Here is a 27199-nt window from a genome sequence, read left to right on the forward strand (position 1 = left end):
TGTGGGAGTAGTGTGGGTAGTGTAGTAGTGTTTTAGGGTTTAGGTTAGTGTAGGGGTGGGAGTAGTGTGGGTAGCGTAGTAGTGTTTTAGGGTTTAGGGTAGTGTAGGGGTGGGAGTAGTGTGGGTAGCGTAGTAGTGTTTTAGGGTTTAGGGTAGTGTAGTGTAGGGGTGGGAGTAGTGTGGGTAGCGTAGTAGTGTTTTAGGGTTTAGGGTAGTGTAGGGGTGGGAGTAGTGTGGGTAGTGTTGTAGTGTTTAGGGTAGTGTAAGGGTGGGAGTAGTGTGGATAGCGTAGTAGTGTTTTAAGGTTTAGGGTAGTGTAGGGGTGGGAGTAGTGTGGGCAGCGTAGTAGTGTTTAGGGTAGTGTAAGGGTGGGAGTAGTGTGGATAGCGTAGTAGTGTTTTAAGGTTTAGGGTAGTGTAGGGGTGGGAGTAGTGTGGGTCGCGTAGTAGTGTTTTAGGGTTTAGGGTAGTGTAGGGGTGGGAGTAGTGTGGGTAGCGTTGTATTGTTTTAGGGTTTAGGGTAGTGTAGGGGTAGGAGTAGTGTGGGTAGCATATTGGTGTTTTAGGGTTTAGGGTAGTGTAAGGGTGGGAGTAGTGTGGGTAGCATAGTAGTGTTTTAGGGTTTAGGGTAGTGAAGGGGTGGGAGTAGTGTGGGTAGCGTATTAGTGTTTTAGGGTAGTGTAGGGGTGGGAGTAGTGTGGGTAGCGTAGTAGTGTTTTAGGGTTTAGGGTAGTGTAGGGGTGGGAGTAGTGTGGGTAGCGTAGTAGTGTGGCAGTGTTTTTGGGTTGGGGCAGTGTAGGGGTGGGAGTAGTTTGTTGTGTAGGTGTAGGGATAGGGATGTAACTAACCTTGCATACTTTTACCACAAGTATAGCTTAACCACGCATGCCTTTGCGTTGTAATGGCATGCGTGGTTAAAGCATACTCGTGGTAAAAGTATGCGATGTTATGGCATGCGATGTCATTGACATGGCGTAGTAATACCCACGTTGTAATGGCACGCGTGGTATTAGTATGCGATGTAATGACATACATTTGTGGATGGAGAACAGCCATTACAACGCGGGTTTTACCACTGGTTGCTTTTACATCGCCTGCGCTTTTACAACTCATGCAATTTAATGTGTAATGCGGCGGGGGCGGCTATTCACGTCGTTGTGAGGATACTTAGGCTGTTTCCTCACAACGACGTGAAGAAAACAGGAAGGAGGAAGCAGGATCCGACGGCGATGCTGGATAGGAGAGAGGTAAGGGGGTTTGTGCATGGAGTGGGGGTTACTTTTGCAGGGTTTAGGGTAGGTTAAAAGTAGTGTGGTAATGTTTGTGCTGTGTGTGTGTTTTTTTTAAACGTTTTAGTGTGTGTTGTGGTGTTGTCGTGTTTGTTTAGTGTAGTGTATATGGGTTTAGGGTAGTGTAAGGGTGGGAGTAGTGTGGGTAGTGTAGTAGTGTTTTAGGGTTTAGGGTAGTGTAGTGGTGGGAGTAGTGTGGGTAGTGTAGTAGTGTTTTAGGGTTTAGGGTAGTGTAGGGGTGGGAGTAGTGTGGGTGGCGTAGTCATGTTTTAGGGTTTAGGGTAGTGTAGGGGTGGGAGTTGTATGGGTAGCGTAGTAGTGTTTTAGGGTTTAGGGTAGTGTAGGGGTGGGAGTAGTGTGGCTAGTGTTGTAGTGTAGTAGTGTTTTAGAGTTTAGGGTAGTGTAAGGGTAGGAGTAGTGTGGATAGCGTAGTAGTGTTTAGGGTAGTGTAAGGGTGGGAGTAGTGTGGGTAGCGTAGTAGTGTTTTAAGGTAGTGTAGGGGTGGGAGTAGTGTGGGTAGCGTAGTAGTGTGGCAGTTTTTTTGGGTTGGGGCAGTGTAGGGGTGGGAGTAGTTTGTTGTGTAGGTGTAGGGATAGGGATGTAACTAACCTTGCATACTTTTACCACAAGTATAGCTTAACCACGCATGCCTTTGCGTTGTAATGGCATGCGTGGTAAAAGCATACTCGTGGTAAAAGTATGCGATGTTATGGCATGCGATGTCATTGACATGGCGTAGTAATACCCACGTTGTAATGGCACGCGTGGTATTAGTATGCGATGTAATGACATACATTCGTGGATGGGGAACAGCCATTACAACGCCGGTTTTACCACAGGTTGCTTTTACATCGCCTGCACTTTTACAACGCATGCAATGTAATGTGTAATGGTGGCGGGGGCGGCTATTCACGTCGTTGTGAGGATACTTAGGCTGTTTCCTCACAACGACGTGAAGAAAGCAGGAAGGAGGAAGCAGGATCCGACGGCGATGCTGGATAGGAGAGAGGTAAGGGGGTTTGTGCATGGAGTTGGGGTTACTTTTGTAGGGTTTAGGGTAGTTTAAAAGTAGTGTGGTAATGTTTGTGTTGTGTGTGTGTGTTTTCTTTAAACGTTTTAGTGTGTGTTGTGGTGTTGTCGTGTTTGTTTAGTGTAGTGTATTAGGGTTTAGGGTAGTGTAGTGGTGGGAGTAGTGTGGGCAGTGTAGTAGTGTTTTAGGGTTTAGGGTATTGTAGGGGTGGGAGTAGTGTGGGTGGCGTAGTCGTGTTTTAGGGTAGTGTAGGGGTGGGAGTAGTGTGGGTAGTGTAGTAGTGTTTTAGGGTTTAGGGTAGTGTAGGGGTGGGAGTAGTGTGGGTGGCGTAGTCATGTTTTAGGGTTTAGGGTAGTGTAGGGGTGGGAGTAGTGTGGGTAGTGTAGAAGTGTTTTAGGGTTTAGGGTAGTGTAGGGGTGGGAGTAGTGTGGGTGGCGTAGTCGTGTTTTAGGGTTTAGGGTAGTGTAGGGGTGGGAGTAGTGTGGGTAGTGTAGTAGTGTTTTAGGGTTTAGGGTAGTGTAGGGGTGGGAGTATTGTGGGTAGCATAGTAGTGTTTTAGGGTTTAGAGTAGTGTAGGGGTGGGAATAGTGTGGGTAGCGTAGTAGTGTTTTAGGGTTTAGGGTAGTGTAGGGGTGGGAGTAGTGTGGGTAGCGTAGTAGTGTTTTAGGAATTAGGATAGTGTAGGGGTGGGCGTTGTGTGGGTAGTGTAGTAGTGTGCCAATGTTTTTGGGTCGGGGCAGTGTAGGGGTGGGAGTAGTCTGTTGTGTAGGTGTAGGGATAGGGATGTAACTTACCTTGCATACTTTTACCACAAGTATAGCTTTACCATGCATGCCTTTGCGTTGTAATGGCATGCGTGGTAAAAACATACTCGTGGTAAAAGTATGCGATGTTATGGCATGCGATGTCATTGACATCGCGTAGTAATACCCGCGATATAATGGCACGCGTGATATTAGTATGCGATGTAATGACATACATTCTAAAAATACTGTATACATACATACTTACAACTTGTAATCCTCTGCTGATGTATGCCAAGTAGACCGCCAGTGTGGATCACTTATTCAGCAAATTACGAGAATACACCAAACTCTTGTATCCCTTCACAGCCAATACTCCGACAATATGCATCATTTCAGACCACTTTCTAGGTCCTGGACCATGCCATCTTAGTGTTTACATTGTTGAACCACATCAAAGCATCCAAATTCAATCAGAATAAATTCCATCTTGCAGGCTTCAAAGTTCTTTTGTTTTCCTTCAGTTTGTAAGCATTGTATGCCCTCCTCCATCTATGTGCAAAATGCATATTGTGAGAAATTAGGTTGTTGGTTGAGGGGGATGAAACCCTGCTCAAGCACCAGCCACAGTCCTTGTCAGGGTGAACCACAAAAAGTCACTAAATTAACCTGTGCTTAACCTTCTGGCAGCTTCGCACAAAAGCAGGCTTAACTTAGACACAATGTCTAAAGTATTTATGCAGCACATTAACAGTAATGAAGCCAAAACACAACACAAGAAAATCCCACCCCAATTTAAAAAAAAAAGAAGGGTACAATTTAATGAATTATTCGATACAAAAATCCAATCAGTAGAACTGGAGATATGCAATTTTAAAGTATAGCACCTAAAAGCACAAAGCGGCACTCATGTGAGACCGAATTAAAGCCACAAGTTCAGGCAGACTCTGATGGAGCCCAAGCTGCATACAGGGACCAGGTTAGTCCTGCTGAAAAAGTTACCTTCTAAAGTCTAGTGCAGAGAGTTATGTTCACGATGGAGGATATCCCGAGGAGCAGGAAGAAAGTTGTGGATGCTCAGCGCTGTAGTGCAAAGAGGAGACAGGTATTGCAGACAGTAGTCATTGCAGTACGAAAATACAGTCTGGCGTTGTGAGCGGTTGCTGATGTAGATTCAAGTTGGGAGTCACCATGGGCTGTTTATGCTGAATGCGAAATGCAGATATCATGTTACCGGTAGTCGCTGTTCTGTGAAGGGTTGGATTCACCAGAGCTTCTTGACGGCAGTTGGCACGGGGGGCAGCACCTTGGCACGATGTTGGTGCTAAATTCAGCTGCCTAGCACCAATGCAATACTGCAAGGGTGCCTGTGCTGAGGGAATGATTGTGTTCAGGAAGGTGTCTCTTCCTGCACATAAACAATCCAGAATGGCAATTTGCAACTGCTATGTGATCTTCTTCAAACTTCCGTCAAGTTGAAGAAGTAGGCTAACTACTTGATATCAGGTTAGTGTGAACTAAAACTCCTACAGTAGAAAACAGGAGTATCCCGTGTTAGAAATTGGGTTTCTGGTTGGTATGCAACTAGGCCAGACAGAACCCACCACTCTAGGTAGGGTAAGGCAGTTACACACCTAGGATAACTCCTGCTCACCACCGTGGTAGCTTGGCAGAGCAGTTAGGCTTATCCCAGAGGCAATGTGTAAAGCGTTTGCACAACACAAACACACATAAATATCAGTGACATACAACATACACCACAAAAGAAACTCCAAACAAGAATATATACAAATATATCATATACTAGCTTACACGTCGCGCGTTGCTGCGATCTCCGAAGAAAGGAAATTCAAGGAAACTCGTTATGATAACATTCAATTTACATTGTGTCATTTTTTATTGAAACTTATTCATTTTAATATGGAAAACATTTCAAAGTGTCGTTTTAATTCTATTTATTTATTCGAGTGCTTGTGGATACATGATTTTTTGTTTTCCGTCTGGTGCGTACATCAGTATTCGAAAGATTATGAGGGCACTGGGGGGGCCGATATTTAAAAAAATTCTACCAGAAACCTTTGCGGGAGTGTACTCAACAACTTCCCAAACTTTCCTGGTGTTCGGATGAATGCTGTTTTAATTCTATTTATTTGTTCGAGTGCTTGTGGATACACGATTTTTTGTTTTTCCGTCTTGTGCGTGCATCAGTATTCAAAAGATTATGAGGGCCCTGGGGGGTCGATATTTATTTAAAAATTATGCCAGAAACCTTCGCGGGAGTGTACTCAACAACTTCCCAAAGTTTCCTGGCGATCGGATGAATGATGTTTTAATTCTATTTATTTATTCGAGTGCTTGTGGATACACGATTTTTTGTTTTTCCGTCTTGTGCGTACATCAGTATTCGAAAGATTATGAGGGCCCTGGTGGGCTGATATTTAAAAAGATGTATGTCAGAAACCTTCGCGGGAGTGTACTCAACAACTTCCCAGAGTTTCATGGTGATCGGATGAATGGTGTTTTAATTCTATTTATTTATTTGAGTGCTTGTGGATACACGATTTGTTGTTTTTCCGTCTGGTGGGTCCATCAGTATTCGAAAGATTATGAGGGCCCTGGGGGGCCGATATTTAAAAAAACATTTATGCCAGAAACCTTCGCAGGAGTGTACTCAACAACTTCCCAAAGTTTCATGGCGATCGGATGAATGGTGTAGTAGTGCATAAAGGACAAACAGACAGACAGACAGACAGACATACATTTGTTTATATATATACAGATTGTATTTAAAACATATAGACCACAATGACATAAATCACTTGCCAACTAGGCGATTGTCATAACAATACATAAATCATAAATCACCTTGCCAACTAGGCAATTGTCATAACATTATAGGTAGGGCAATAAGGTAAATGTTCATAGGTTGCACAAGTTAGAAAACCTCACTTATTCATTACACCACCTTAGATCATCATTGTGCATGTATTATGCAGCTCCTGAAAGAGTACTTCTTATTCTGTCAATAAAAGGTATAAGCACATCATAAATCAGGGTACAGCATATATAGCAGTTGGATAATGCACACAAACCTAGGAATCACCATATCCATATCACCCTAAACACATAGGGTAAATCCCCTATAACTGCAGAGAACCCGTAGAAACACTGCATTTGTGCGTTGATTATATGTTATGCGATATTGTAGGGATTCCATGTAAGATACAGGAACCTCAGTGCTACTCTAGCGATATTAAGGTAATTTGTAGCCTCAACAGGGTCAGACCCTTCATCGTGGGTCTACCCCATCCTGCTACATCCCTGGCAATCAGCCCCCCCCCCCCCCCCAAGGTATGCACCAACACAGGGTGGGGGCTACACACTGCTGGTGTCTGCAGGGAAGCCTCGCTGGGTTCCCCATGTATACCACATATCAGCCCGCAAACATGCAGAGCAACTGCAGGGCAAGGCTGAGGCGTGTCCGGAGTCCTCTGGGGCCTCGTGAACTGCTATGAAATTAAAAATGCCCACAACGAGATTCCTCAAAGGGGGAGGGGACAGGCGGCCTCACGCAGCTTGTATAAGGCCCGTTGGCCTATTGGGGTGGTACAAGCTGAGGTCAGGCTCCTGTATTTAGGGAATATCCCATCTCTGCCTTGCACTGAGCCTCTCTGTTGTATCTATGCTAGGTATTGCTGTGGTCGGTAAGGCTTCCCCTTTTGTGTTGTTGCTGGAACTCCGCCGGCTTCCGTGGGTGTTGTCAGGCACTCCCGGAGACCTCAAAGCGGCACTGGTTGCTAGACGACGTTTCAACGCTCACTCAGCTGGTGAGCAGCCATGATCTGTGGTCTCTCTCCCAGAGGTGTCCTCCTGCTAATGCTGGCCATGACAGACGGGCTCACCACTGGCCTTAGGTGCCTCACAGGGAGCACTTTCATCTGATTATGTAAATAACAAGAACATGTCCAGATAGGTTATTCAACAACTAATAAGCAATACCTAGACAATAGGTTCTAAGTATGAATGATTTATTTCACATTAATTTTCGATTTCAGAACATTATACATAAAAACATTTCGTCATGTCCTCCACAGAGACACAAATTCCAATCTGAAACATTTACCAACAAAGTGTGTGTGAATAATAATGCAAAATAGTTGATAAAAACATGTATAAAACATAAACACCACTAAAAGTATCAATTACCTCCAAAAATCATTAGAGGCCACCAGTCCTTATATAACATATAAAGGAACAGGCGGACATAACCCAATTCAAGAAGTCCTTCCTGTTTACTGAGCTGAAGACAGCTCAGTATTAGATGGGGTCATTCCACCAGTGGGAAATACATTTCTTTTAATGAGGCCCAACAGTGCCCCACAGGTGGGCATTCCGGCCACAACACCCATTGATTTTGATGCTACCCCCAATTACAAGGTTGGCATAGACAGGAGGCAGCGCCAAAACTAAAACCAGGAAAAAAACCTGGTCTTAACCAGGTTAAATGAGGAGAAATGCTTTGTTTCTCCTCATTTTTACTGTTTATGTGTGGTGCATTGTGCAGCACTGATAGAAATAGTAAATTGCCATGAATGATTGTTTATGTGCAGGAAGGTGTCCCTACCTGCACACAAACAATCATTACAAAAATGATAATTTGCTAATTCTATGCACACAGTAACAGCGAGAGCAAGGGTTGCTATTGGCTCACGGAATTCTGGGGGAAGCTTGCAGGGATTCAATGGCAAACCACACCAAGGCCCTAGGAACAGCAAGAGCAGTTAATCCATTGGTTCACAGGATTTGGGGAATGCTTGCGTACTGAAAATGACAGGTGCTGGGTAAGCACCGGTCATGAGGGTGTTAGGCGTAACATCAGTCATGAGGGATACTGGGGGGGACAGCAGTACTGGGGTAAACATTTGTCGATATATCATAGTGTGCCATAAATCATGATAGGGGTAAAGCAACATGAGCCCTGCGTGCTAGGTCCACTGCACAAAGGGCACATGAGGGAGATGTGTCATTTAAAGTGAGTTTGGCAAGCTGGTTATAGTGGAACAATAAAAAAAAAAGTCTTGCATTTGGGTATTTTGTGGACTTTGGGGATTTGATTTTATCACAATTCCACCTCCACAGGAATTAGTATGGGTACATTATCCTAGTTTATATTAGATGCAGTTTTCTTGGAATTCATTAAATGTTCATAAATAACTGCCTGAGTTGAGTCTGCTTCCTCATTATCCGTGGTTTTTCATGTGAGAACAGAACAACCTTCCTTCCGCCCCTGGTAATGAATGATGAGGCCATTGAAATGGGAATTGGTTTATAACTTTTGCAGTAATTGTTCAATGTTTTATAGCAAACAATAGGCAGATAGGAGGTATTTCAAAATTGTTGGGCCAAATCCAGACTGGCCAAAACCAGTTTAATAAATAATCAGTCCAGGGGGTCAAATGCTTTCTCGACATTCAATGAAAGTAAGACCAGGAGAAAACATATACTCTTGTGGGAAGCAATTGTTAGGGAAGAAATTGCGACCAATATATCAAAGCTGGTTATGGTGGTGTTGATTAACTCTCTGACATAATTTGGGAGACTAATTAATAAAGATTCTAAATAGTTCACCTGAGCTTTTGAATAAATAGGTTGTGGAGTGTCAAGATATGTTTAGTTTACCGACAATGACTGAATTTTTGTCGTATCGTTAAGTTCCTGTAACTATCATCCTATTATGTGGCATGAACATGGTTCGTGTTCTTTGTTTGCACAATTCAATAGCTTATTTGTTTGGTATCCATTGCGACAGTAATATTATCTACATAAAGGGGGGTTCTCTCTGTACATTTCTAAAGCACAGGTTCAAGTCTATGGATCTTAACTGTTGATGCTTGGGTTCCAAAAGAGAATCTTAGCATCAAAATGTAACCTTTTTTTAAAAAAATCATCTTCATACATAAGTCAACAACACTGTTTGTTCCCTCCCACGGTACCATCTTGGCTGCTTCCCAGACATAGCAAGTGGCAACCCCTCTGTGGTATTTTCAGAGAAGTAGTGGCACAGTGCACTTCTGACTGATTTTTTAAAGTGAGGGATCCTTTGGAAGATCCCCCTTTTGTCTCTATTGGGGTCTAAATGTTGGAACAATATACTCCAAATCAAGCATGATTGAAACAGGTGTGTGGTCAGAAATAGCCATAGTTTAATTTCTATCAAGAAGATAATTTCAGGCAGAAAGTTGATGCAAATGAGAAAGTAATCAAGTCTCGAATAGTTTCTACTGACTATACATCGATTAATGGTCTTTCTTAGAATCCAAGGGTGAGGGTAGTCAATGTCTGTGCCAGTTCTGAAAAATTTGATCAGACGTGTTGCAAGAAGGGTAAGCATCACATTGCAGTACACTCCCACAAGGACATTTGGTGTAATGAAAGACAGTAAGTGGTAAAATGGTGGGAAATAAATGTTCATTAGGTGTGTGAATCATTAGTATGTCAATGTTCCGCAGACCCAAGCATTTTCTATTGCAGTCCTTCAGAAAGTGTGCTCTTTCCTGGTAGACTTTCACATGCAGTAAGATAACAATCACCTTCCTTTACAGGTATGGCATGCAAAACATTTCAAAAGTTTAATGTGGTTCTCTGGCAATATATGTATTAGAGGATGAGGTGTGTCTCCTAAGTATGGATTAGTGTTTTGATGGAATTAAACACCTGAAGAGCAGGAGTAATTTTGATAGTCTTCACTGGGACTAGATAAGGAAATGCATAATAATAGTTCAAAATAACCAAATAGGTAGCCCTACGATATAACCGACTCTCCCCAATCTATTTTCTTTCTCACGTTGAAGATACTTGTGGGATGCATTTGTGTTTCAAACATCTGTAGAACACTCACCCATTCTTGATTTACCCCCAATCCAAACTCATCCCAAAATAATACCTGCAACAGGTAAACCCTAAAGAGAAAAAATAGACCCCCCTCATGTCCCTCCCTGAGAGTGATAAACATAGGAGATTTGGGTATTACTCAGCACCCATATAGTTCTCACATTTAGGATCACGGTGTAATGCAGTGAAATAAACTGGTATAAATTAGTAATCAAGAGGCAAATTCCTCTCAATTAAACCAATCTTATGATTGCAATTAGGTTATCTTGTGTGTCCATTTCATTGCCTCATATGCTTCGCCCTTTGAATAATGCAATGGTGTAAGATGAAATTCTGCAATGAAGCTGCCCCAAGTCTGTGCCATGAAAAAACTACTTATGTGAATAAAGGCAGTGTGTGTGGTATACTCTGTGGACACTGTCACTGAAGAGTGAGCCACGGAGTGGCCAGAGAAGACGTACCAAAGTCACCTAAATGAATCTCTCTTTGTCCACCATAAGCAATGTCCACTATATCACGTGCTAAGTAAGAAAGTACAAGTACAAAAAGGGTCCTTTTACTCCTCCACTTTGTTTGAGGTTCTCTTACTGTTCATTCGTTGCCTCTGCAAGTCTTCAATAGGGCCAGTACTGGCTGCTGAACAGCCCATATGGAAAGCCTCATTCCATCTATATGCAGCAGCTAAGAACTAAAAGGCCAAGTAAAAACCATGTAACATAACATTGTTAGACTAACACGAGCACAATATGGCTTCTTACTATACACAGAGCATAAGATGTAATCTGCTTTGCAATTCGTGGGGAAGTTCATGGAATAGTAAAATTGAGCCAAGTAAAGTGACCTACACAACACACAACGTTGCATGTACATGTGTAGGTTTTGTATGATGGCGACTATGCCTAAAGCCAGCAGCACATGGGATATGCTTCTACGGTTAGTATTTCAAGGACAGCCACGCTGCAGAGAAGTATTGTGACTAATGAAAGGAGTGAATTGCCCAGGAACTCTTTCAGTGTGCTATATGTGTATTTCAGGGCATAGTCGTGACCATCTGCTAATGAACGACTTTATATCTTGCAGGTGGCAAAGGTGCTGTGGTGGTACTATTTTTCCAAAGTCATTGAATTCATGGACACGTTCTTTTTCGTGTTACGGAAGAAAAACAGTCAGATCACATTTCTTCACGTTTATCATCATGCCACAATGTTTAACATCTGGTGGTGTGTGATGAACTGGATCCCGTGCGGTCAAAGTGAGTATTTAATCAGCTGTGTTGTGATAGTGAAGTGCTTGGACAAATGTTTGGGATCTGCTGAACTTTATGCCGCATTAGTGCCGACTTTACGATTAAACTTGTGACTTAAATTGGTTTTGTATTAGTCAGTTTTCCATGTCTGCACATTTTCAAGTCTTGATGATAGCATATATTGCATTCAGGCTTCTTATTGTCGCCTGAAGCCATTTCACTTACTTTTTACCCTCTAGTTTTAGTATATGTATACCTTATCAGAACTTGCATCTCTGACAAAGATAATCAGCATGAGCCTGTAAAGAATGTTCTAAGGCTAAATAAAGAACGGGCACAGTCAAGTTGGTATGTGGTGACAAAATGAGCAAATCTTGATTGCACTGGGACCATGGTTAGATCTCTCGCGAGAGTGGAGGAAGGTGCATGGCACTGTATTACAGATTTGGAGAAGGCCGTGCCTGTGCAGCCTGTGGGCATGCTGTACGCTCTTGCTGTCTGGCCACAGTCATTCTAATTAAGGGTTTGGTGGCCCTCAGTTCAGGAGCCCTGGATTGCATGACCTGCATGCTAACAGTCACTGCCTGAAGTATGCACATCACTGCTGTCCTTGGTCATGCTGGAACTAGCAACCAGGGCTGGGGCAGTGGCATCGCTGCTTTATTGTGCCACTGCTTTATTACTGGACCTCTGAGATGCCCCAAAAGCCAATTTATCAGCCGAGAAATTAACCAATGATGACCCTACTATTGTGTGGAGATATTCCATAGTATGTTAGTAGCTCCTTGAAGAGGTCTCAAAGAAACATGTATCACATGTCAGGGAATATCAAAAGAGCAAGATGGTACACAGTAATTATGAATTCCCAAAAGTTGCAGATAATGTCCCAGAAACTTCATTCAGAGAGTATTCAGAACACATGAAAAATTAGCACCAACCCTTTGAGGAGATCTTTTCTATTTTATTATTGATGTACAGGGCAAGATGGACCTTGTCTGTAGCTTGCATGTTGGAGACAAAACACAAAGCGGCCTTTAGCTCATGAACTAATGTTGTCGTTCTACAATTGCACTCTGTGAAAGCATCAGTCTTGACAGACTATAATGTTACTACAAAACGGTCATTGGTTTAGAGTTCTATGCTTTCTGATAAGAGCATCCGTAGGTGGAGAACAAAGATTATGAATACACCATGTTGAAGAATGAAGTTTGTGTTGCCATTTCACATAGTCAAGAGAATGAAGATTTCAAAGTCAGAAAATCGGAAAACGGGAAGATAAACTAAAAACAAGGGTGAGAAAACTGGAAGTGTGCAGGAGACAAAATAACATGTGAACATTAGCCCGAATTAAATCTCTAGCAAGAACATCTCACCTGTAGGTTATTACCTGTGCCCCACATGGCCTTATAAGCCCAGGGAGTCGTCAAGCTGCAGATAAATTCACCGCCGGCATTTAACTGTTTAGGAATTGTCCTTCCCTCAACAGTCACCAAGTTCTTCTTCAGTGAGTCTAAGACAGTCTGAGCTGCCTACAACTGACTGAAAATGTAGGACTTGACTCGTGCATGGTACCAGATAAAAGAAGCTACCTTAAACCTTTACAACCCTCTTTGCACCACCTGCAGTACTTTATCCTTCACGTGTTGTTGAACTCAGGTGAGGAAAGGGCAGGATGGGATTGCCATTCGCTTCTAAGATCTTCCCAAAACACACGTGTTTGCAAAACCTGGTCACAAGGGCCTGGATCTCTCAGCACTAATATAATTGTCCCATCACATTCCTTGTGTATATGAGCAGCTGTCGAGTTTTACGCCTGACCATTTATAAGGATTGTAATCATTATGGCAATAACCATTAAACGTCCATCATGTTAAGGAGGGCGAAAGTGCTCCTTAACAAATTGCTCCATCTTCTCAGTGGCAGATGCATCACAAGTCATTACAAGCAATCTCAAAACTTGTGCTTGGGCTCTACACAATGCTGTTTCCTGGAGCTTCACACCAAACACTAGCATGAGGGAGGGGGTCATCACTCCCCTTTGAGTTTCTGAAACACGAATGGCGGAGTTATGATTGTGGTCTTACTCTTCTTAATCCATTTTCCTCATGCAGATAGTTGGGGGATCGTTCTCTCTGCCTTTTCAGCCATTGCCAAGGCAGTCCCACAGCTGTCATTGTACGGCAGAGCACCTGTAGACCTTAAACTCCAACACTAGCCCTGGAAGGTGTCTACCCACGATTCTCCATCACCCTGAATATGCCCCTCCTGGACCAAATTGCTCAACAACTCCAGTTCAGCAACAGGCGGCCATGAAAACGTGAGGGCCTTCGGTGTCGCTACATATATCCAGACATCAGGGGCTCAGCCAGAGACCCACTGTTCGCCTTTCTCATAGTCCTTCGCTGGTGGCCTCCAATGTCTCCTGAAGTCACCAGCTGTGATGTTGATTCCAACACGTTGTCTGAATGTCTTTCTCGTCAAACATATGTTTCTCCTCAGTAGCTCCTCCAAATGTCATTATTTTGCTTATGAAAGTATAAAAAATTGTGGATGTGTTCTGTGTTTTGGATGGTTTTCATCCAATACTATTTAAGTTTTGAAACTGCTGAGGATTCTAATGCGGTTCAGTGGATTCCGTTACTCATCGTTTTGCCCCAAATTGCCCCACTGTTTACACATATGATTGCCTGTAAACAAACAGGTGTGGGAAGAGGAGAATGTTGAATGAACAATGTTTTTCAATTTGTGCCAAACCATTTTTATTAAAAATGTAGGCAAAATGGACCAATAACGTTTTCACGACAGAAAGTGACCATAAAATTAATTAGGAAGAAACCAATTTTTTAAGCATTTGTTCATGTTATTTATTTATTTAAACAATTGGAACTCGGTTTTGTATGCTATAGATTACTGCTGTCATTTAAGACTTTCAGGCAATCAATGAAATTAGCTTTTTTAGTTGGAATTGGCTGTTAGGAAAGTAATTCAGAACTTCTACTAATCAACTGCTGCTAAAACTATAATAAAGTAACGACCTTACAAAAGTTGAAATGAGCTGGTACATAATTAGAAAAATAATCACATTATTTCTTCAGCCATTCTCAGTGTCTTGTTAAGCTCATACACGTGTATGAATTGAATGTATTGTATTGTTATACATGACAGCTTATTATTACAGTTAATTTGCCACTATCATTTTAACTTGGATATTAAGTGTTTGCTTTATCTTTATTTTTTCTGCATTCTATTTTATTAATGTGTGTCAATTTCATTCTTCATTTTATTGATTTTACGTAGACTTTTTAAAAACTTGTATTTAATATATGTTTGTATAATGCTACGTTGGCCCAAGAGATGTGCCATCAAAACACTTAACAGTGATAGTCTTTAGCATGTGACACTTTGGTATACTAGCAACCATCTTGGCAATAAACTCTTAAAATTATACATATGATAATGAATAGTATATTCACATATTTAAATTCAATGCAAAACGTGATTCCATTAGTTACTTAAAACATAGCAAAGATAATATTACAAAGCTAAAACTTAGATTTGAAAAGCTCCTTCCCCACCACCAAAAAGGCAGAGCAGAGGGACAAAAATTGGTCAAATGATTCATATTTATAGCCAAATATTCTACAATTTAATTCTTGAGCCATGCAAGTGTTCTTCAATGAACTGGATAATAGGAAGATAAAATGATGCTAAATTGAGAGTGGTGGAGGTGTACGCAAGTTTTTGGGGGGCAAGCCCATGGAAATAAGTCTACAGTCAGCCTTGTTTTGTGCCTTGTAACAATGCCATATGTTCTTTAAATTGAATCCGCTTTGCTTGAACAATGGCCAGCCTTCTAAAGTGATAATTGGACCGCTTCATTGCCCACAAAACCTTTAAATATTTATTATTCAAATTAAAACCAAAATGTTAGTTTGAAGAATGAAAAAGAAAGGCGGACGCACATCAATTTATATCCTTTCAGATTGATCTATTTACGGTACTCTCCGGAGAATTGTAGATTATAAAACACTAGATAACAAATCTAAATTTAAATACCCACTCATGTTTTGTAGACAATATTCTATGCCAATTTGTGATTGTTTGTTTGTATCATAAAGCCCAAAGAGCAGGCTATAAGTGCAACTTTGAAGTCTGCCAGTGAGGTACTTTGGGAGCCCCATGCGGATAACTTTGCAGTAAGCAAGACATACCACTAGAAATGCTCTTGTGAGGTGTTTTGTATAATGGAAAGCTGCATGTTAACCTTTTTAACAAGGGTGTTGTCTTGACATGTAAAACGAGATAGGTAGACACACTTCCCAGGTTTCTACCTCTTGCTGTCTGATATCTGGGTTCTCAGCTGCCCTGGGGCTAGTCGAAGTCTTAGGAGACAGGTTCTAGCCTTCCACATACTAGGATTTCTCTTTACACTCAATTCTTGAAAACTTGTAAGGTAAGCGTTCTTTCATCCAGTGGAACAAATGATAAAGGCATGAGGTGTTATTGGCTTGGTTCTTTGAGCTGTTTTAAAGCAGGAAGTAGATTTAGATGCTATTTGCATACATTTGTATACTCACTGGTGTTCTTCACAAAGCTTTGCCAGAAAGCTCTGAAGATCTTGGCAATATTATTGAAAACGGAGAGGCAAGAGAGGTATATCATCTTCTACAAAATATCCTCTAACGTTCTGAAATTTCAAAAGTCTCTTGGGGTGCGTTTTTGGTGCAGTTACTTTTTTTTTTACATTTTCCGAATTCATCTCATACTCACAGTAAGCAGAAAGTAGTAACCGGAAAATCCCAAATAGGATACTTGAGATATAACGCCTTTTTTCCTGGGTAGAAACGATCACAAACTTTTTCGGCGAATTGTAAAAGATAGTGTCAGTTTTATGACACTGTAAATATGAAAGGGATTTACGTTTTCCTTGTAAAATATTTTTAACACAAATGTATACATTAGATTGTTTTCAATTCTGATCAACCGTGTATAGGGGGTTTCTCATACTTAAATGGCAATAAGCAACAGATGGTCATTTTGCAGGGATAATTCTCAAGTAAATAAATACAAATGTGTCAAGATTTTCTAACTTGCTTAGTTGAGACAAATAGCATGTGAACAATTTGCCAGGGATTTTGCACCAAAATAAGTGAAATCATAGCTGTATCCCCACCTACTATTATAGACAAAACTACAGCAAATTCTTTTTGTTTGCTTTTTTCCTCAGTCAAATAAGTGAAAAGTCCTTAGGAGATGGTATCTTAGCTTTTTGTGAGGCACTGTGGTGTATGGATGCCTGATGGAGCAGAGGCCCTCATGGTCCTCATAGATGGTGTGTCTCAGATAAAGTGGAGGGGTGGCAGTTGGTTGTCTGGGTACAGGGCTGTGGACATTTTTGTGTCGTAAAACATATAGGAAGCCATTCTGGGAGTACCACATCCACACTGGGAGTATAAGAGTAGGGCGTAAAAGGAGAGGGTTGAAGCAGAAAGGGGAAAGGATGTGAAGGGTCACAGAGAGGATCCTGAGGATCATTTGTTGTAGGGCCTGGTCAAAGGTGGCTCAGCAGCAGATGGGCAGGAAGTGGGGTAGGAGACCTTGCATAAGATAAGATAAGCCCATGCGAGGTGGAGGAGGAAGAGAAAGAAAGGAAGGAAGGTGGAGGTTTTAGAGGAATGGTCTGTGGCGGCCTGAGGGGGGACAACAGATGTGGGGAGGAAGTTATAGGCTCTATGTCCGTCAAGAAATAAGGTGTGTAGGCCAGTATACTAGTAGAAGCTATTCTCTAAAACCATGTAGAGTCCAGTGCAACACAAGGGCACCAATCTGAAGAGACGTTGCAGTCCAGTGTGGTCCAGAGTGTCCTTTCCGACATCAGTGACAAAGAGGCAAGGATTTATTTGATATGAGTGGAGTGGTGGATAGGTGCTCGGGACAAATGGAAGTGGGGTTTGAGAAGGTGTAATGAATTTCGATCTTGGGAGCAGTGGGATAAGGACAACAGCAAGTGATCAATTTGAATTTTGGCAATAAAGATACCGTTTTTGGTGGAATAGCGGGTACAGGGCACTGGGTCGTAAGCTGCTAACACTAGCTATAACAAGTTGCTTTTAATGATTCTGGCAGAATGTGTCGAGAGAAAGGTTCATGGCACCTAGTAGTTTATTTATTGGCAGAGAAGATAGTGAAGTAGAGAAGGTGGGTGTTCAAGATGTAAGCAGGGCAGTGAGAAGAGAGCAGCTCAGTTTAGCTTAGGATCGGTGGCCAAATCAAAGGGGCTCAAGATGCAGCAATAGAACATGGGCCATGTGGCACAGTGGACTACTAAATTCTCTCCTGAAATCTGTGTTTGACCTCATGGTCATAGGTTTGAATTCCAGTAGACTCACTCAGCCTTTCATTCTTCTGAGGTCAACAAAGTTAGTGCTTGGGTTAGGGTTACAGTCAGGGGTCCTGTTTGGGGTACAAGAAGTTTAAAGATTTGTTGTGTGGAGAATGGAATTCAGCCTCCACTATGCCACTGCTAGTATGGTACAAGTTGTGGAAGAAGGTTGCTGAGAAAAGGGAGTTAGCCCTGTTTGAAGGGGGAGGACGATAAGGCAGTTTGGGGGTGACGCTGTAAAGGTAACTGGGGTCAACAGAAAGGAAGAGAAGGGAAATATGGGACATTCAGGAGAAATGTATAAAGAGAGGGGTTGCCTGTAGCTGTGTCACAGGAGAGCTAAGGTGTGATAGTATTGGGAGAAAATGTTGTGTATGGGAGAAGGGAATATTGATCTGGAGGCAGCGATGCCGGGATCGAGGGGCAGACAGAAATGTGTTTGTGCTCTAAGGTCGAGTTATTGGTAAGGATGAGTACACATCACAACAGGAGGGAAAGCTGGATAAATGGTGATGGTCAACAAGTCATTCAGGCGAGGGTAATGACTAAATGTGGGGATGAGAACTGAAGATGAAAAGAGAAAAGGGAACGTGGTGGAAGCATTTTGGATTAATCGGAGGACAGACACCGGCCACACTAAGAATGTTGATGTGGGAGATGTATAAAGGATCCTAGTGGCACTTCACAGTGCTTGTTTAGGAGGTATATGAATAGACCCCCACTTCATTTCCATTGTTTTTGAAGGTACGTAAATAAAAAAAGGGAAATTGTGGGAGATGGGGGGTACAGTGGGACAAAGATGCACTTAGAGTGTTTGGTGCTGCAGCGGCCTGAAAGGACAAAAGGTAATAAATCAGTGGGACAATAGACACTGAGGTAGACACGGGATTCACAAAATGACATTTTGTTTAAACAGAGTTGGATGACAGAATGACATGAAGGTCAGTGACTGTGGGATATTGTTGTAGGGTACCATGCCTGTAAGATACTTATATCCGACTATGAATAGGGGTTGGACAGGGTGGCAGAAGGCAAGGGTTTTCTAGCAGGATTGACACTATCTAAGAGTGAGATGTAACACTAAGTTATGAGGCAGAACTTTTATCAAAGAAGAGAGACGTCCGGGAAAAACTGATGGAGAAAACCGAAAGGAGTATGTTATTCACTGTATCTTGAATGTAACTGGAAAAGGTTTAGGCTCAGTTGCCATCCCCAAAAATTAGTTCGGGTAGTGTTTGCAGTAAGGGCTTTTAGGGTTATGTACTTCCAATTACGAAATAAGGTGTAGACTGTTAAAGATGCACAGTTAAGCATAATATCAATACCATCATTAACTTTACGGGTGTTCAGGGCAATAGTGCAGTTTGGATTGAGAGAGGGCTTTATTCAAGATTTGCACGGTGCCGTTGTGCTTTAGGGCATTTACCGTGCCAGGGCTCTTGACCTAAGAGCAGAAAAACTCAAACAAATGGGGTAGATAGTGATGAGGAGTTTTTTGTGGATCTGGCATTATAGACTGGTTGGGGGCTGTAGATAATAGATGGTTAGATACGTGCTTATGACTGAGCAGAGCAGCGAGACATGACCATTCAGTTGGCCAACGGTGGGTTTGGCATGTTTAGTAATGAGATGGCAGTGGAGTGGTATAAAAGGCAGGAATGGATGTGGTTGGCAGCACTGAACAATTTTTGCGAAGTTTCAGAAGGGAAAAGTATGCCCTTATTTATTACCTGAAGACCACCCAAGTAAAGGTGATTTATTTATTTATTTATTTGGAACATTTATATAGCGCAACAGATGCTTCATCGAAGAGGCGTCTCGGCACTGGTACACATGCCAGCAGAGTACAGAAGCAAGGCCCTAGAAGAAAAGGCTAGACCCTGGAAAATAAAAAGTTTTAATTGCTTTACCAAAGGATAGAAGGCAATCAAGACGGCGAATGTGCACGGGCAGGGTGTTCCATAGTTTGGCCGCAAGATACCGAAAGGACCGACCCCCTGCTCTAAGAAGCTTCACCCGGAGAACCATGGCAAGGAAGTGCTCGGCCGAGCGAAGCTGGCGGGTAGGCACATAGGGAGTCAGCAGATTAGACAAAATCTCGGGGGACGACCTTTTCAAAATTTTGAAGGTTAAACAAAGTGCCTTAAACTCAATCCTACGGGGCACAGGCAACCAGTGCAGACGCCGCAAGGCACCCGTCGCAGAACACGTTCAAGGGAGGCGCAAAAGGACTCGGGCAGCAGCATTCTGCACCCATAAAAGACGCATAACTTCCGCCTTATTGGCTCCCAATAAAAGAGAGTTAGCGTAGTCCAGCCTGGACAAAATGGTTGCTTGGACTATCAGCTGACGGGTGGGAAAATCAAAGAAACCAAGCAATGGTTGTAGTCCACGGAGGAGACCAAAACAATAGCCCGCGATCTTCTTGGTATGATCTTGGAAATCCAGCTTGGTGTCAACCCAAACCCCCAGATTTTTCACAGCCACCAATGTTTGCTCCAAAGTCCCTTATCCTTCCCCACCAACAACACCTCTGATTTGTTAGCATTGAGTTGCAAGCAGTTAGAGGTCATCCACTGTGCAACCGCCGCAAGGCCAGCCTGAAACTGCGCGGCATCCTGAGAGTGGTCTTCAGGGAGGGCTACCACCAACTGAGTGCCATCAGCGTACGAAATCACAGTCAGACCATTAGCTCTTGCAACCGCAGTCAAAGGTTGCACATAGAGGTTAAACAGGACCGGGCTTAAGGCCGAGCTCTGAGGAACCCCCTGCTCGATGGCATGAGCATGGGAGAGGAAGGGGGGGGGGGGCCGCAACCTGAAATGACCTATCCGATAAAAATGAGCGGAACCACTCCAGGGCAGGGCCTCCCACCTCTTCTAAGCAGCGCAAGAGGATCTTATGGGAGTGTTGAACGCCGCACTCAGATCGAGTAGGATGAGAGCCGCAGTTTGTCCCTCATCCAAGATGGTACGGAGATGTTCACACACTGCTAAAAGAGCGAACTCAGTGCTATGTCCTGGGCGGAATCCACACAGGGAGCGCTCTAAAGTGCCAGTATTGCTCAGGTGGCCAGAGAGAGTGCTGTTAACGTGGGCTTCAGCAATTTTTGCGACTCAAGGTAGCAGGGATATAGGGAGAAAGTTTTCTGGCTTAGCAGGGTCCAGAGTAGATTTTTTCAGCAGAGGGACCCCCCTCGTAGTTCTCCACGAAATGGGCACTACTGCTGTAGAGAAAGAGGAATTTATAATCTGGCATATAGGTGGCAATAGCACAAATAAAGAATCCCTGAATTGGCCAGGTTTCATAGGATCAATAGGGGAACCCGATTTGACCCTTTTACTCAGCGTAAGAAATTCGTCGTGGGACATAGGAGGGATAACAGCTAAAAAAGTAGTAGGCCGAAGAGTGACAGCGGGAGCAGAGTCTGTGGAGGCAGTAGAGAAGGATTTATAGATGGTCTCAACCTTTTGAACAAAGAAAATAGCCAACTCCTCACATTGTCGCTCAGACGTAATACATGCTGAAACGGGATATTTCCGTGTTTTGAAATCATGGAGTATTTTAAAAATACTTTTAACACGATTGTTGCTGGCCTTAATCTTCTTAGTGAGAAAGGCCGAGCGGACCTGATGTATAGCCTTGTGATAGCGTTTAATCGCTTCCTGATCTAATTTTTTTGCCCCAGGATCATATGCCCTTCTCCAGGCGCGTTCAAGCTTTTTACAACAACTGCGTAGAGCAGCCAAGGAGTCATCAAACCAGGGATTAGACTTTGAATAGCGGCCCTTTGACCATTTGGCTGGTATCAGGGAGTCTAAAGCCTGGAGTATCCAAGTACAAAAGGAGTTGTAAGCTTGCTCGGGATCAGTGTCAAAGACAGGGCATAAGGAAGCCAAAAAGGAACAAAGATCTTTTATGTTAAGTTTATGCCAGCACCGTCTAAGAGTGGCCTTAAGGCTCACTCTAGATGTGACCGTGGCAAGGGGAACAAAGAAAGTGACCAAAAAATGATCAGTCCAACACATCGGACTGGGAGTCCCCACCAAAAGAGAAGGGATGTTGGAAAACACCGGATCGAGTAAATGACCGGCAGAGTGGGTGGAACCCACTACTGACTGTGTTAATTGGCAGGCGGCGAAATCAGCAAGCAATCTGCTGATATCGGGATCATTGGGGTGGTCAAAGTGCAAATTAAGGTCCCCAATCAGGCAGAAATTCGACGCCTTTAGTTTCAGCGGCAACGATAATAGCTGCCTTAAAGTCACCGATGGCCCCAGGGGGGCGATACACTAATAGACCAGCGATGGATGAATGAGCATTAAAGGAGATGGCAAAATGGGTGCATTCACACCCGCCACCTCCTCCTTTACAAAGGTACAACCATAACATGTTGTAAAAATCACTGCTATACCCCCACCTCTTGACTCCCTATTAAGGGTTAAAATACTACACCCCAAGGGGAGGGCGAGCCCAGGTTTAGTGATGGGCTGAGGTGGCTTATGGAGGGGAAGAGGACTTAAGGAAAATAAAGACTTGACCTGTGTGTACAAAATTTGGACTCAACTGGTATTGTGGAGAGGTGGGCTGGGAGCAGCATTCTGGATACATGCGATAAAGAGCGAAGGAAGGTAAAGGAGTGATTAAGGGATTTTTCGTTTTGAAGGGTTTCAAAGATAAAGTTTGAGGAGGATGGATAGTTTTGTAATGAGGTACATTTGGCCTTTTTGGGGAATGAGCATTTGTTGAATACGAAGGAGTGGGTGGTGGCAAATATTTTTTGATGGGGGGCGATCATGTGGGGGTTTAGCATCGGATGAGCAGCCAATGAGAAAAGTCATATAAAAGGGGTTAGGCAAAAAAAATGCCACAGGGATAGTTTTCCTGGTTCGCTCGTGAAGTAAAAAAACCCAGCTTGGGTGGATGGTGGGGGGAGTGGAAATGAGCCGTGATGTTGTAGCAAGGGCAAATGGGAAATGGGGAAAAGTTGAAAGGGGGCAAATAAGGAAGAAAGAAAAGTGACGGTATGGCATGTACCCTCACTGGCATAACAAAACTTGAGGAAAACCCCCTGCAAAGTATACAGCAGTGGCCCCTTGCCTATTGACCCATTCAGGAGCTCTCAGGCCAGGAGCCCCCGCCCCGCGCACAGTGCCGGAGCTGGCCACCCTGGGCTCGGCCCCCGCACTTCAGGGGCTGCAGGGTCTTATGTTATGCCACCGTGTACACTGATGGTGGTTAGAGTCAAGTGCCAAATTTTAAAGTAGATGGGGCTATGTGAGGTTGCTGAAGGTGAGATGTTGTTAGGAATCAATCAATCAATCAATCAGGGGTTTATAAAGCGTGCTACGCACCTGTGAGGTTCTCATGGAAAAGGGGTGGGGTGGGGAGGGGTGGGGAGCGGCTCTGGATCAGTTGAAGAGCCATGTCTTGAGGTCCTTCCTGAATGTGTGCAAGGTCTGGGAGCGTCTGATGTTCACAGGGAGCTCGTTCCAGGTCTTGGCTGCGATGTAGGAGAAGGCTCTCCAGCCTGCTCTGTTTCGGTGGATGCGGGGAACCTCTGCCAGGGCGAGGTCAGCGGAGCGAAAGTTCTTTTTTGGGTACGTGGAAGGCAGTGCTTAATTTGTGCCGGTGCTTAGCACCGGCACTTAATTATCAGGGCCGGGTCTACATGCAATGCTGCACAGGACACCTCACACCTCACTGGATCGTCTGGCACTGCTGGAAGGGGGGTTGCTAGAGCACTGTTCTGGTGTTCAGTGCCTCCTGTTAGGAAAATCCCAAAAAGTCCGGGAAGCACGGAAGGAGCCAGGCGGGAAGCATCACGCCGGTCAGGTCCAAGCAGTTACTGTCTGTCTGGTGTCTGCAGACTGCCTGTGACATGCTGAGTTGGTACCTGTTTGTGGATGCCGAGAGTTAGGTGTCCGTGACGGTGTCCCACTCCGTCGGAGCACAAACTGTGTTGCCGGAGGCAGCTGTGAGCCTGGCCTGGCCTGCACTGAGCCCTCTGCCCTGACTTGCCTGAGCCAAGAGGCGAAAATTGAGATTCTTCATCATGAATGATGAATGAATCTCAAAGACGCAATTGCGGCAATCTGCAGTCAGCGTCTGGACTGCCTCACTGTCTCTGATGATCATGATCATGTGTTGGCGAGGAGGCCGCGGCCCTTAGCAGTGTTCCTGGCCCGGTGGGTTTATATTTATATTTCTCAGCAAGGGTAAACAAAAAAAAGAACTCAGTTTTGAGGTGATTACTGTGGCGTATTTATCGTGCACCATGTTATTTTGAGTTTTAACCTGTTCAAATGACCCAAAAGTCCAATATTCTAATGTCCATGAAAGAAAAACTATTCGAAATAAGTGTTACAAGAACTATGAATGCATATGTTTTAAAGCTGAAAGTAATTAATTAAATAAACCCATTGCAATATAGTCCACGTGTAAAAGAACTTGACAGAGCCAATATGAGAATCTGAAACAATGTGGTTGAGTGCAATGTTCGAATTGTGGATTCACGATTTCCTGTATTTAGTCTGGGAAATGAGCGTTTTTCTTGTTGTTAGACATTCTCTCACTGTTTTTCTTTATGAGTGTGTTTGTGAAACTGAAAGTAGGACCGTCATAAATGTTGAAAACGAGGGTTCAATGTGCCTTGGAATGTAGACTGACACCTATAGGCCGCTTTATAGCTTAACCCCTTCCATGCCTCGCTGGTGCTGCCGTCGGCCAATGGCCGACGAGGCCGCGCCCGTTTTTTAAAACAGCCGCACTGCTGCAAAAAAGCGGAAGCAGCCAACGGGTTAAAATCCGCTCTCCTGCTTGCAACTAAAATGTCATAGTTGTGTTCTCATGAATTCATACAACTATAATGACAATCAATAAGATATTGCTAATCATAAATATAAACATATATCATCAAAAAGTGGAATTGACCATAGATGAAAAATAATATATACAAATATCAATTAATGTTGAATCTTCATGAAGTTAATCCATCTTCAGGTGGAGGTTCAATCATGCAACATTGTGTTCTAGCCCATTCTTAGGTGAGATTCTTTTGCATGCTTTATAATGCTTATCCCCTTGAATGCCCATAGACCAGCAGATTACTTGTTATATTCCTATGTTAGGATGATAGTATCCTCGTGTGTTATAAAAACAGGCATATCCTATCATTTACTCTATGGGTATTAATGTATTCAATCTTGTTATACAATATAGATCTCTCTTCAACACTTGCTCTTCGGTTGTCAGTGTTCTCCTGAATATTGACTTGTTTTAACATGACAAACCTTATTTGGTTAATTTCATTACCTCGATTATTGAAATGTACAGCTATAGATGGTTTTTCATTTTTCATTCATATCTTACTTTTATGTTCAGTCATTCTGATTTTAATCTGTGTTCAGTTTTCCCCATGTATTATGGGGGAACATTGTGTTAGACACCGAAACTATTGTAAACATTGTTAAAACCATGGTCCATTACTGCTGCTACAGCTTAACCTGGTGCTACAATCTTCTTATTCATTATTGCTATTTAATGTGTGAAAAGCTGAGAGTTTTTAGATGTAATTTATTTTTATTAAGTGTCAGACAATTGGTTAATGTGGTATACTTCCGCCTGTTGGAGCAGGTCACCAAAGGGCGCCAGTTTTGCTAGCATTCTAGTGTGATGATTTAGGAGCAAAAGGCAGGCAAGATCATGGCTCACCTAGCAGGCCTGCCCCCTCCTCCCCATCAGTTAATAAAGCAGCCTTAGGCAGTGCACTGACTGTCTGCAGTCAGCGTGGGTCCCGGGACCACCGAAACGAACTACTGCCAAGAACAGTTACTTTACTGGCTGCTCAGTAAGGGTTAAGCCAGTGAGTTAAGCACACAGACAGTAGAAACTTTAACTAGTAGCGTAGCGTAGTGTAGGAGTCGCCATGTGCCCGCCCCATTCCACGATCATCAATAAATTCAATAATGATGCCATTGAAAAGAGGAGAATGCTGAGATTGATGACATGCTGAATGAATCTCAATCAAGTTCTTCTCAAATCTCAATTTGATTTGGCGGCCGCAGCCCTTAGTTTTAGTGTTGCCGGTCCGCTTAATGGGTCGGGAGGGACACTGAGTTTTTGTTTGGGCTGGATTTTGGTTCTGCAGTCGTTGGAGTTGTGCGCAGTAGGCTGCAGGCAGCGTGTGCGCAGTTTTATTTATTGCCTCGCCTCGCAGCCCCAGCATAGCCTCACGGGCCAGAGCCGGACGCACCCCACCACACCGACTTGAGTCATCATCTTACTGGGTCGTTCAACAACTTCAATGCCAGCCAACCAGCGTGACCCGACGATGACGTTGGCATTGATGACTCAGGACTGGCAGCTGCGCTGAACTACTACTAGTAGTACTGTTGTAGTAGCCAGTACGGTAACAACAGCAGCACTAGGTGAGGTAGGCAGGCTGGCAGTGGCAGGCCTAATGCTGCCCTAAGCAGCATCCTAAGGCAGTGCACTGTCTTCACTGCAGTCAGTATGTCCCGGGCCCGGGCCCGGCCCACCACGAACAAACCACTAAGTTTACTTTAAGTTAACAATAATTAACAGCAGTAGTTAAGCAGTAGAAGATAAGAAGTTAACTTAGTTAAGTTACTTAACTAGTAGCGGGTAGCCGGCATGTGCCTATGCCATGGTCTTCATCATGATGCCAATAAATGTGCCCCCCATGCCAAACCAATGCAACGCTGCTTTTTTGGGAGGGAGGGTGGTGGTGTGACAGTCATCAGCTGGTCACCGCCACCCCACATAACCGCGTGGTAGTACTGTCTGTGACTGTGTAACATGCTGCATGAATAATGACTTATGAGATCAGTGCACTGCACTGCCTGGCCGGCAGCCGCCTAGTACTAGACTAGCTGCCACCGGCTGTACACAGGCACACAGGTTTTTTAAGTGTGCAAGCCTCAGTGTGGAAGTGGAACCCCAGCTTGTAATGCACGGTATGTGCAGAGGGTGCTGATGATAGCTCTGCTCAGGGTCTAAATCCAGGCTACGAAGACTGGTACAAGTACAACTCAAAGAGATCTGAGGGTCATAGGTTCAGCAGCCTAGGACAGGTCCATGCTGAGAGGACTGCAGGACTCCCATGTTATCTATAGCCCTTCTACGGCAGTTGCAGGCGCTATAGACAGCGCATGGTGATGACACCCATGTAGATTGCTGTTGATTCTATGTAAGGGCAGGCTGATATTACTGTATGCATTAGCATGCCATCATCATTCACAACGCAGCACTGCCATTGATGGGGCGGCAACTGCAAGAGATTCTCCACTCGGTGCTGTGTGCACCATGGTAGTGCTGATGAGAACCTGTGTCACTAACATGCAATGCAACCACATGTCTCGTTGGGACTTTTCAGATGCCCTGCTAAATGTGGGTGCAATGCATCTCCCTCCACATTATTAACGTGCTCCCCCGATGAAGAAAGCACATGATCTTTCTTCATAATATTGAGATGCTGTGCTAAACAAAGCTCATATATCATATGTCTGTTCATATGTTTACAATGCACTGTGTTAATCTGTATGCATATTTGTCAATACTGTGTGCATAGATGTAGGTAGGTGATGTCCGGCTGGAC

The 27199-nt window shown here is 43.6% G+C and overlaps 1 protein-coding gene across 1 annotated transcript in view; it reads left to right on the forward strand.

Annotated features, from left to right (window-relative positions):
• The window catches only part of ELOVL2 (ELOVL fatty acid elongase 2), a 436749-nt gene that overhangs the window by 362402 nt on the left and 47148 nt on the right, over positions 1-27199 (forward strand). The window contains exon 5 of the mRNA XM_078687845.1: positions 11033-11204. Within this exon, the coding sequence (XP_078543971.1) occupies positions 11033-11204 (172 nt within the window). The remainder of the gene's footprint in view (positions 1-11032; positions 11205-27199) is intronic.

The sequence above is a fragment of the Lissotriton helveticus genome, chromosome 4_1 (assembly GCF_964261635.1).
Source record: "Lissotriton helveticus chromosome 4_1, aLisHel1.1, whole genome shotgun sequence".
NCBI classification, from domain to species: Eukaryota; Metazoa; Chordata; class Amphibia; order Caudata; family Salamandridae; genus Lissotriton; species Lissotriton helveticus.